This window comes from Nymphaea colorata, chromosome 10, assembly GCF_008831285.2.
Source record: "Nymphaea colorata isolate Beijing-Zhang1983 chromosome 10, ASM883128v2, whole genome shotgun sequence".
NCBI classification, from domain to species: domain Eukaryota; kingdom Viridiplantae; phylum Streptophyta; class Magnoliopsida; order Nymphaeales; family Nymphaeaceae; genus Nymphaea; species Nymphaea colorata.
The window spans coordinates 22,844,915-22,857,131 of NC_045147.1; the positions used below are offsets into that span (position 1 = coordinate 22,844,915).

The 12,217-nt window shown below is 39.4% G+C and overlaps 1 protein-coding gene across 1 annotated transcript; it reads right to left on the reverse strand.

The window, feature by feature from the left end:
* Window positions 1–1,101: 1,101 nt before the first annotated feature.
* On the reverse strand, window positions 1,102–5,566 carry LOC116262061 (RAP domain-containing protein, chloroplastic). The gene is made up of 3 exons (XM_031641088.2): window positions 3,662–5,566; window positions 3,461–3,543; window positions 1,102–1,501 (listed from the first exon to the last, which is right to left on the reverse strand). The coding sequence occupies exons 1-3, from the start codon at window positions 5,481–5,483 to the stop codon at window positions 1,403–1,405; spliced, it is 2,004 nt and encodes a 667-aa protein (XP_031496948.1). The 5' UTR covers window positions 5,484–5,566; the 3' UTR covers window positions 1,102–1,402.
* Window positions 5,567–12,217: the final 6,651 nt, after the last annotated feature.

Sequence of the window (12,217 nt, forward strand, 5' to 3'; positions counted from 1 at the left end):
TACTATATACGTGACACAAGCCGGTGGCAGACTGAGAACTAATTGGAGTCACATGATCAAATTGCTGGCCCCTTTTACACTGTTGGGAATGTGATTATCGGAGCGGGCGGACCGGTTTTCCACCAAAAATGGGTTTACTAGAGAGAGAGAGATGACTCCCAGCCTGAAAACTACAAAGGACGCGCCTCAGGCCTTCCAGTTCACGCTGTCCACTAGGTAATGCCCATGGGAATCGAATCCGTGACGTACCTCTTAACACACCACGAACCCAACCCATTTATAGCTTGACTGCTGGGTTCCATAAACTGCGAAACAGTGACGAGAAAGACAAGTGAGTGATTTGGAGGACCATTCAGATCTTTCTCTGGTTAATGATCTTAGTTTGTAGTTGTTTTTGTTTAGATAGTGATTCATGTCAAATTTGGTTGGGGAACGTTGTGGGCTTTCCTGTTACCAGTCAATGTTCTTTAAAGTAGACAGGCAATCCTCCTAACCCCAGCTTACCATCTGAAAAGCACAAAAAGATTTCTAAAAGCACAAAAAGTAAACTTGTGGTTCTCTTCTCTCCTTCCGTTTCCGACTCTTAATTATAACATGCAATTGGATCCGTTACTAGTAAGATCGGCTTTTAGTATGAAATCGGATTACAGCTTAACTGGGTATTCTGCCACCACAGAAAATCTGCCCGTTAGTTTCATTGATAGAAGGCAATTAGCAGTGGATGCCTAAGAACTAAGAATTTATTTCTAGGAAGCTATTTGTAAAATCTAAATTTGAGCTAGTTATGCAAATTGCAAATGTTAGGCGGATAACTGTAAAGTTGAGTTCTTTTCTAAGCAGTCCCTCCCCTGTTTATGCAAAAAGCACCGCCACACATTGAACCCCTGATTTCGTTCAACTTGCAGAGTAATCTCCTGTGTAACGTTTTCCTTTAGTAGGCACTTATTTCTATAGATTGAAAGAGGAGTAGAACAATGGGAAAGACCAGGCAGAATCATGTAGAAAACGGAAACCTCCACAATGTTGTATTATTTTGGTGAAACTGCTTTCGTGTATTTTTCTTGATGGCCAATGGCAAATCCCCAAGTAGCAGAAAGGATGAGGTATGTCAATGCAGTAAGCAGTAACCCTTCCAAAACCATTTTTCACAAGTATCTTCTGATATGTATATATTGATACACCTTTTACAGATCATCAAGAAAAGAAGGTTCGGAAAGGAGAAGCCCAAATCAACCATCTTTCTCACATGGGGTAAAGTGACCAGCTTGAAACCTTGTGCATGAAGGGACCTCCTTTAAACTGTCAGGCATCCAAAAATGTCTGGTTCCTGGGAGCCTGTATCAACTTCTGTCATCTTATGTGATTCCCGCAAATACAATATTTTCTACCAAGTTAGCCACATTCAAAGACTATTATTAGTTACATATGCCTCGTCTATGTGGTCCATCAGAATCTTTCTCAGATAATCCAGCTGCTCAAACTCGCCTTGAAGTTCCTCCCACTGCAGATATGAATCCAAGAAAGTCAGTAGCACATCTTCCAGTCAGTAAAACAGGACAGAGGCACATACAAAGTTTGGCTTTTCCAGTAGAACCACTCGCTAGTAGAAACTTCTTTAAGGTCAAGTTTACCCCAAGGGGTTTGGCATAACCGGTTGGTTCAGATATGAGGCCAGTTGCTGGTTGGTTCCCATGAGTATCAATCCTCAGCACAAGCTAAGATAGGCTAGACCCTGAGGACAGGGGTACTAAGCTCAGGGTTTTATGCTCCTAGCCAAGCGACAAAGTCTCTCTGTCTGGGTGTAGTTTTCCCAAGACACAAATGAAGAGGAAAAAAGGGGAAAAGTCTGATGGCTGGAATCAGTTATTCATGATAAGAAAATCCTGAATAACTGATTTCAGAAAATTCAAAGTAGAATATACGTCAAAAGGTTTACATGCATATGCAAGTTATTTCACTATTTACTGTCTAGTACTGAATTAGTATTTTATGGAGGTGATTTTCAATTGAGTATTCAAGCATGAAAGAGGAAAAAAGAAGAAATGCTGAAGAAGCTGAGTGAAAGCATGAGTAATCAATAGCAAAGCTCGAACAAGAGCGGCAGAAGAAAAGCAGAATCATTCTGCATACAGAAGTAAAAGAAACTATTTACACTGAATATACAAACTGGGTGCCTACAATATCAGTGAACATCTGGATAGAGGTTAAACTTAAAACCTCCATGTTGAAGCCTGAAGGACATCAGGAAAATGGCAGTTCACAGTCATTAATGTGCCTAACCATAATCCAGTAACTGGGTCTGCCCAGACGCAGCATGGCAATAAAAAAGAGAAAGATATACAAACTGGGTATCGGCAACTTTTTTCAACTTTGTCTACAGCATGTTCGGTATGACCCACATGCTAAGAATCAGTACTTGAGCTGCATTTATTCTAATGCAAAGAAAAGGAAAAGGAGACCTACAGCATCCGGGCTATCAATTTTTCAAATCTTATAGAAACTTACTTGTATATTGTAATTAAGCACACTATGTGTTGGTTCTTATAAATTCAATCATGAGAATACATCCAAATGGTTTAACTAAACCATGACAGTTGCAGAACGACAGAGAAATATGGAGGAGGACAGAATGCACTCTGCAGTTATACATGTATATGAATAAAACTGCTAGTTACTGAAATAATTCTAGAGTACAAAACCCAATTGCTATTGATAGAGGGCTTCCCATGACACATAAGCAAAACAAGCAAGAACCAAGAATGGAAAACCTCTGACTGAAATAAAGCAGAATAACCAACAACAGGACAACTCCAGTGTCGGATCCCATTTTTTCTTATCATGTGCGCGCAAATGATAAATTGAATTTAAATCTTTTTTGCTTATTTGAAGCTTGTAGTTTCACACTTTTTCTTTTTCTGGATTCCCCTCAGTGTCCAAACTAAAAACTCTCACCCAAACAGGGACATATGGTTGACACGTCCTAGTGGGTTCACAACATGTCATGTGATTTTATGCTCCCAAATAACATAAACCGGACAAATATGGCATTCTTAATCTGGTGTCATGAAAAGAAAAAAAACAAAAAAAAAAACAAAGCACGACAAAGATAAGCTGCTATAAGGTTCCCGGTAGCTATAACAAAGCTGTGTCTTGATGAAGTGGTTCCAAGACAGAAGCAATCATCATCATACCTATCTGGCTCCTAGTTGCATTTCCTATACCTTCTCCTAGTAGGATAAATAGATGCCAACAGGAGAAATGGATACGGAAAACAATACATGAAGTAGAACAGAAGCACATAAGCTAATAGTTGAACAATATTATATTAGCAAAGTCGACTGAATTCAAGATGCAATATGAAATGAAATTTGAAAAGGGAAAGCAAATTTCCTTATAAGCATGACAGAATATGTGAGCAGCGAAAACAAAAATCTCAAGACAATGGTGTTCAGAAGCTCACATCTTGATGGCATACGCTTGCTAATTTCCAACCGGCAGCGGTGATGTATCGTCGCTTCAGCATTGTGTGGCCAAGAGGTGTTACTGTAGGTAAGGCGATATCACGGTGAGCTCCCCAACTCGTCACAATATAAATTCAGAAAAACGGAAAGAAAAACACAAAAGCATGACAAAAGCAATTATACTACAAATTGGGGCATACCTGTGTTTCTTGAGAAGTGAGTTGGTCCATCTATCTCCAAGGCAATCTTCCTATCAGGCACCACAGCGTCCATCGTATACCCATCAATGGTGTATTCTTTCACCCATGGGAGGCCTGTACTTGTAAGAAGCCGCATAACTTCTCTCTGGAATGAGGATGTTATCTTGTCATTGAACCTCTTAGTTTTTCCTGCTCGAGCAATCCTGTCTTCTATGTCGCTCTTCAGAGACAACTCCAGATGCGGGTACTCAAGCTTCAGACACTGGTTTGCTTGAAGGACCTGAGAGGCAAACATGATATCTTCCCTGTACTGCTCAGAGATCTTCTGTTCTTCAAACTGGCTCAACGTCTTCCAAACACGAGAGAAAAACAACCGATGCATTTGTCCTAGAACCGCATATGACCAAGCTATATTTCCCAGCTGATCCCTAGTGAAATTTTGTGGTGCAGGCTGATCATCACTTCTCTGAAAGCCGTCAGATGGACCTTCGATGGTGGTTGAACTAGCATCTGTGTCGCACTTAAGGATCATTACGTCTCTGAATGCAACGTCTAACGAATCAAGCAAACGGTCAGCAGGCTCATGAAGTGATGAGAATGCCCATAGCAACTGAGTTAGCTCCTGTTCATTGAAAGTGTGAACAATTACGGATGCCCTTGTCGATAGCTCAATGAACAGCTCAGAAGCAGAGTGCCGCATCGATGCGAAAGCACCAGCAGTATTAGCGACGTTCTGCGCGTTGAATTCATCAGTCTTGGTGATGGCAACTTCTGCAATCCTGTCCATCTCAGATAGGTAGAGGAGTTCCCCACCTATCTTAGAGAGCGCCCATGCGATGTTTGATATGCCCTGAGCAGAGCACTCGGGCAGGGCAGCCATGGCGAGTCCCACGAGCATCGACGTCTCTTTCTGTCGAGCGAATGCCAACCTTCGAGACTTGGCCATGGAGACCTTCTCCATGTTCTTAGCTATCCTATGAACTGCAGTAGCTACATTCAATGGTGTCAGCGGTGAAGGAGTTAACCCTTTTGCTACCGCAGACATCATCTCCGCTGCTAGCTCTAACACGTCCTCCGCAGTCTGAGCATCGATAATCGACCTGTTCAGGTTGATTTCTTTCCTCCTATCAGAAGGGCCTGAGAATTGAGTTAGCTTCTCGATGAAAGCCTCTCTGTTTTTCTCCTTTTGCTCCTCAAACATGCCGTCGCCTAAGGCGCTCACTGTTCTACGCAGATGAGCTCTCGGGTCGTTGTTTCCATCAGTATCGTACATGAAGTCTTCCATTGTCAAATTGTTATCCATTTCGAGCTTGCTCTTCTTATCACTAACATTCTTCGCCATATCGTCCTTCTTTTTCTTCTTCTTTCTCCTCTTCTTCTCCACAGAAAGCAAATCTTCCATGGTGGCGGTCAGTCCCCTCGATTCAATTGCTTTCAGAGCGGACCGCCTCGCCCGGACACACCATTCCATGGCCACAGAACCGTCCTCATCATCAAGCAATGAGGATTTTTGACGATTTCGCCGCTTGGGTGGCAGGTAGCCGAAAGGGTCGATCTCGCCCAAGAACTCCGCTTCCCAATCGGAGCTGCCCTCCTCCTCGTTTTCCTCCTCCTCTTCCTCGTCCTCCACAATGCTAATCTGTCTCACGGAGGAATATCTCTTGAGATCTCTACAAAGAAGCCTAGGATGACGCCAGTAGCTCGTTGCAGTAGGCACCTGCAGGTAACCAAGCATACGGCTGGGGAAGAAACCGCTCGTCGGCAGGAAGCATCTGACGCTGCTACCATTTCTAAAACAGGTGGAACTAACAAGTCCCTCCATTCTGTCTCAGAGGGTTTTTGGTTCAAGAGACGAACAAAACGACCGCTCGAAGAAACGAAATTTTATAACAAAGCCGTCATCTTATCTTCCTTCATTTTCTCGCCTTATCTAATCTTTCGCCTCCCGAAGGTCGAATGACACGGATCCACCACTGCTCTCGACAGTGAGGGGCACCGCCCAAGGCGTGGCATTACGGTGGCAACGTGGTTCACGTAAAATGTGTTCAAGGTTCGAACCCAGCAAACAGTATTTGCTGTCACATTTCATATCACCAGACAGACAGTAGCAAGCACACCCAAAGGTCGTTTAGCAGCAAACAACATTAACTAAATATTCAATCAAATTTTAGAAGTGGTGTTTCATGAATCCATTTTAGGCATTCGTTGAGCGTTATTACTACCAAACAATCACTTAAAAAATACGCATGTCCACTCAAACTTCGAAGCAACTCTAAGAGTGCGTTTAATAGTCTCGGATTTCAAATCCAAGACTGATCTCTGTATGAGAGGAACTGATATCTTGAAATCTTCAATTTATGGCCAAAACCTCAGATTTGGGAGAGGTTTTATCGATAATCCAGAAATTTGAGATTCCCAATTACCTCATATCACCTTGGATATCAGTTAAGAGACTGTTAAACTTCTTTTAAACACTCGGGGCTTTGGGAAAAGTAGGTGAGCCTCCTCATATTATTGGGTGATTTTCATAGATCTGTTTTTCATATTTAAAACAAGAGACCATTTTAACCAATGAAATTCTAAACTAGCAGATCAGTGTTTGCTTTGCACTAAAAATAGGAAGGGACGCATTACCCTCGTAGAGTCTGCTTTTACAAGGCAAAAGTGGTACTACACTAGACTAGTGTGGAGACTCGAAGACTATTAAGGAATCACGATTCAAGCATTAGGTACATGAACTGAAAGATCATTCACGACTCATGAAGCATTAGGTGCGCCAATGGAAGATATGAGAAATGTGGAATGCATGTTACAAGGTTTACTACTCAATGCCTCATCCTTGTTTGGTCCAATAATGAGCTATCTTTGTATTACTGATGATCAAGAATCTTTAACCTGAAAATTTATCCATGAAAAACCTTCAAAAGCACAAACGTTTGAATTAGAGAATGCCGTATGACAAGCCAGTTTGCAATGATTACGGTGAGATGTGCATTATCGAGAAAGCTTTAAGTAAGGGTCGGGGAAGCAATTTGCTATGATCCTTATTCTAGTTTGTTACAAAAGTTATGTTTAGGTAAGCAATATTAAGAGTATCAAGTCCTTAATTTTGACGCTAAAATCAGTTATCTAGATTAATAATGGCACGGGAGCAGATTGCTAGAGTTCAGACTCTAACAATGTTTCTTCTCTCACCATTTTCTGTTCCCTTCGAAAGAACTAATTAGTTTGCTTGTGAAAAATAACATCAAACAGCAAAGTGCTGGCAAGCCTTGCTCGATTCTCATCTTCTTTAATTCGAACTGGCTTTCATTTCAATCTTGGAGACTTGGCCTGGTAGCCATGAAATTCACCCGAGCTCAAACACCTTTAATATTCTTCTTAGACTTGTTTAATTACCAGCATCTTGTTGTACTTCACTCCAAAACGAAGGTGGAGAGAAAGATTTCATTATCAACCTTATACCCAGAGGCTTTATGTATTCCTATAAAAAAACTGAAACAAGAAGGATGAGCATGCTCCTTCTAGGCCAGTGTGTCACTCAGCTTGCCACAGGTGTCTTTGGGACCCAACATGCATGTAACCTAGAGATCAAAAACTATGAAACTACAATATATAAACTCCTTTTTCAGAATAAGAAGAGAATGTGTGATACAAAGATATGTGGGATTTGTTAGATGAATTGATTTACTTTGAATATGTGGAATTTGTAAGATTCTCCCTCTCTCTGTTTTTAGGTTTGGCACCTTCTAATTGGAGCTCTCATTTTTCTAGTGCTTCCTCACTAAAGTAAGCATTAAATGTGATTTTCATGTCTAAAACCCTAGACATCGACAGAATACACGTTTTTTACTATAGGGTTTAACCATTAATAATATGAATCATCTCGAAAACGACATCAGTTTTATGTATATCGAGTCCTAGATTTTCCAATCTTACGATCACAGTTCCTTAATTACTTTTGTGAGGAGAGTTTTTTGAGAGGTTATTGGATTGTATTTTTATTACAATGGCTATTTTCCAACAGTTTTCATCTTGGCATTTGATGATTTATTATGAAATGAAGCACAAGAATGTAGAATTCAACTGGAAGTTCGAAAGCTAATGGATCATATTCAGATCAAATATGCAGCTGATCAAATTGGTTCAAAAAGTCAAATATATAAAAAAAAGAAATCCAAATTTAAGAAGTCAAATCAGATTTAGATTTAAGAAATGATATCCAATCAGATTCCGGTTTCAGTTTTAAATAACAATGCGGCTAGATTCAGCTTTAAATAATATATTGTACTCAATGTCCAATACATTCAGAAAGTTTGTTCTTAGCATCTCATAATACGGTCGGGATCCATTTATGTACTTAAAATTTGGATTCATATTGGTTGTGGATTTAAAAGTCGGATTTAGATCAAATTTGAATCGTGAACTTAAAAACCGGATTTGAATATAGTATAGACTCTTTATTTGAATCCATATCCAATTCGCGATATGGTAAACGGTACGTCTTATTCACAAAGGGATATTTTGGCATCCTTAATTGTAGCAAGTAAAAGCCAGCCAAATCTCTGTCTTTTTTCAAAAAACAGATCAAACCAGTCTCTCATGTCAGCAATGTCACATATGTGGGGTTTGCCTAACCTTCTCTTGCATCTATGATCGAAATTGAGCCACTCTATCTTCAATATTGTCATTTCTTTACTATAAATCATAATTAGTTAAAGATCAAATGACAAAAATGGCCCTTATTTTGTAAGGGCAGTAAATTAAACTGAAACCCATATTGAGGAAATCAGAAACATGAAACCCAGAGTTAGGATTATTCCCAAAAAAAAAAAAAAAAAAGTGATCTCCCCAATGAAAGTTTTCCGTCAATTAATTAATTTAGAGAAATAACTTATCTTGGTATTAAAAAATAAGGAAGCAACTAGATCATCAAAATGTCCATAGGTTTTCCTCTATTAATCTACCATTTCGTTTTCTAGCTTTCATGGTTATTCTATCTTCCTCGAGTTTTTGATCTATTGATAACTTGTTTCCTTATACTCAAAATTTCATCCCTCGAAATTTTCCTGATATTTCTGCAGTAACAAGAAATCTTTTGAAGAATAGCAGAAGATTTTTCCATTGCCCTAAGAAAATCACAGCAAAGACCAAAGAGGTATATGGCTTTAAATCGTCACTTGGTAGATAAGATGTCCTTGTGGATGGCTCGAAAGCGAAGGCGAAATGGAATATGACTTCTGCTTCTTGATGGGATGACGAGAGGGAGCACTGGTTTTTCTACGTGGAACACTCGCTGACTGAGAGAACCTGTTGGTTTACCATGCCATGTTCTTCTCCTTTCCATTTATCGTTTTAGACGTACACAGTTGCATTAATTATTCTTCTTGCTCTCCACAGAGCCTTTTTTATTTCTTAAACTTAGGAACGCCGCTGGTAACTTGTTGAGCTGGAACGATAAGGATGCCATATCATCAATGGTAGACTTTTTCTTAATATGTTACAGAGGTTTAATGCCTTAAGGGTCTGTTCTCTCTCTCTCCCTCTCTCTCTCTCTCTCTTTATATATATATATATATATAATGGGTATCTACTAGACTCTTGTGCCAAATTAGATGAGAATCTTATGAATAGACAATTTTAAGGCGATGAGAGGGCAGAGATTAAGGTAAAAAAAAAAGATGCCAAGCCATATTTTAAAAGACAAAAATACCCTTCCTAGGAGAAAATAAATCGGTTCCTTTAATGTAGACCCCTTGGCTTCTTTGAAAGGGTATTTCTCTCTGTTAAAAATATGGTTTGGTTTTTATTTTTTTAACTTAATCTTATATATATATAAGATTTATGGATTTCTTCAGGTTTAGACGGAAAACTCCTTCAACCTTTCACTGCTTGATGCAATACATAAAACAGTTGTAATTGAACAAAACTCAATATGAATAGGGTGTTTTCTCTTTGCTTCGAAAGAAACATTAAATTTGAATTTTCCTCCAACACTTTTGAATTGTTCAGTCGTATTTCATCGACCAGTCACTAACTGCTGTCGTCAACATTGGCGCGTGTTAGGCTGTCTCAATCCATATGCATTGTCAGCCCTTATCAAAACGAGCCAGAACAATACGAACCTTACGAACTTTTTCCCTATTTTTTTTATCCATTCTTACTTTTGAACTAGAAAACTGCCAGGTTCGCCATGATACTCAGATATGGCCGACGTTGCTCATAACAATGACGTTTCGAATTGAGGAGAAGGGCGCAAGGATCCGGGTCCATGGCCACCGTTCTTGGCAAAGGCACGACGTGGATGCATGGAAGTTCATGGAATGGGTCTATCTATCTCATTTCAAATCTGTCTATAAAGAAATTCGGGTTCCATTACTAGATGAGTTCGGATTTGATATGTAGTTTCAAATGGACCCACATCCAAGTCTCGTCACTGACTAGGAGCTGGCCAAGGTTCAACACGAGTTACTACATACATCATATCTAATTTTAGTCGGATCCAAACTTTGCTTTAAAACAGGTTCTGAATTTGATTTCGACTCCAAATCTGGTTACATTGGGTTCCATTAACCTGAATTCCATAAAATTAAGCTAGATTATTCTTTGATACAAACTGTTTATGCCACTGAGCAGTGCACCCCACCTATGTTTTCAAGATCATTCCAAACACTTAAATGTGTCTAATTTAACACTTAATTGAAAGTTTAGTTTTGTATCTAAGATTGTCAGGAATCTTAGTTAAGTGTCTAGATATATGGTTAAGTGTCCTGGTTCTCAGCTTGTTTGTGGCTGGAAACAAAACTGACCAGCAGCTATTCTCGAACTCTAGCTCCACACATAATGATGAATATTAATTCTATTCAAATGAGTTTGCTGAGCCTTAATAGTGAATTCAAGCTCAACATGTAACGATGAATATCAATTCTATTCAAACGAGTTTGTCGAGTCGAGAAAAAGCTGCTTCCGTCGAGCTATTTTCGAGCTCAAGGTTTCATTAGTCGAGCCGAGCTCGAGCTGACTGAACTCGGGCTTGACTCGGCTCGTGTTCACCCTTAGCTATGGGAGGAATGAAATTAATTGGCAGCGCTACATATAAATTCCTGTTTGGACGACGCTAAAACCGGTAAAACCATATCCAGTATCTCAGGTCTTATAGCATCAAAATAAATTTGAAGACATTTGTTTTGATGCTAAAACCAAGCTTATGACATGATTTTAGCATTTCCCAAATAGGATTTAAGTTGCTTGACGATTTTTTCTTCTCCCTAGAACGAATAAAAGTCGGGAGTCTCTTATTGAAGATGATACAAGGGTTGTGTATATCTGGTGTGTCCTAGCATGGTTGCCTTCTCCATTTACTAAATTTCCAGAGTGAGACCGAATGAAACTCGTAGTAAAGCTTATATATTATATCTCATCGGCCCAGCAAGTATTCCTTGCTTAGGTTTTTTCATTAAGGAACGATTAATATAAATTAGGTGCTTAGTGCCAGTGGTTGATGCATATGTTGTCACATGACATTGTGGTTGACGCATATGTTGTCATATGACATCATAGGCGAAGCTATCATATTATAGCGAGGAGCCCAAGTGCCCCACCGGCGTCATATACAAAAGGCTCACCATCCAAGCTTTATAATGCCGGCCGGTATATGTCCACCATGAACTGAGTCACCTGCGACATCAAACATTAATCCTTCTTGTACATATTATATTAAATATACGTCGCGACGTTATTTAAGGAGCTATATCTTAGATGGGTGGGGGAGCCAGAAATTTGTGGCAAAGAATCATTGATGTAAGAAATGTTAGATTGAGGGGCACCACTATGTGATAAACTAAATTATGTTAAAGAATCAATATGTAAATAAAATACAATATTTGGTTTTTGTGTGGGCAACTGCCCACACCTAGCTCCGGCACTGCAACTTGAATAAATACAACATATTTAAATAAAAACACACCCTTGAACTATTTCTCGTGAAGAAGGGAAAAGTTTCAAAGAAGTCCGACGCCTTCGGAGGCTTACCAGTTACGAAAGGGATAGCATTATGTGGTGGTCAGACTGCGACCAAATTCCGTGTTTTCTAAGCTTGAGAAAATTGTTGGTAATTAAGGATGTGTTTGAGAGCTTCTGGAATCAGATTCAAGGCCGAATAAAATACTTTTTATATGGGACCTATGGTATAAACAAACACAGGATTTTACCATTATGTAAAAAAGAGGATTTGAGATTGGCCAAATCTTAGATTTGTGGTTGGATGGAAAGAGATCCAGTCTTAAACCTATGGACCTGATATTTCTAATCATCTTAAATCACGTAGCATCAGGCTATCAGACGTTTTCAAGAGAAGTATTATTATGAAATTTCTAAGTAGATCCCACGGGTCCGACGTCCCTTGACCAACTACTCAGGAACAAGAACATCAGCCATTCTCCTATCAACACGCCTGAAAAGACGTGCTTTCAGCATCATACTTAATAATGAAATAATTGCTCCAATACTAAAAAAATTAAATTTTTTTAACCATACTTTCGGGTCGTTCAAAGGGGC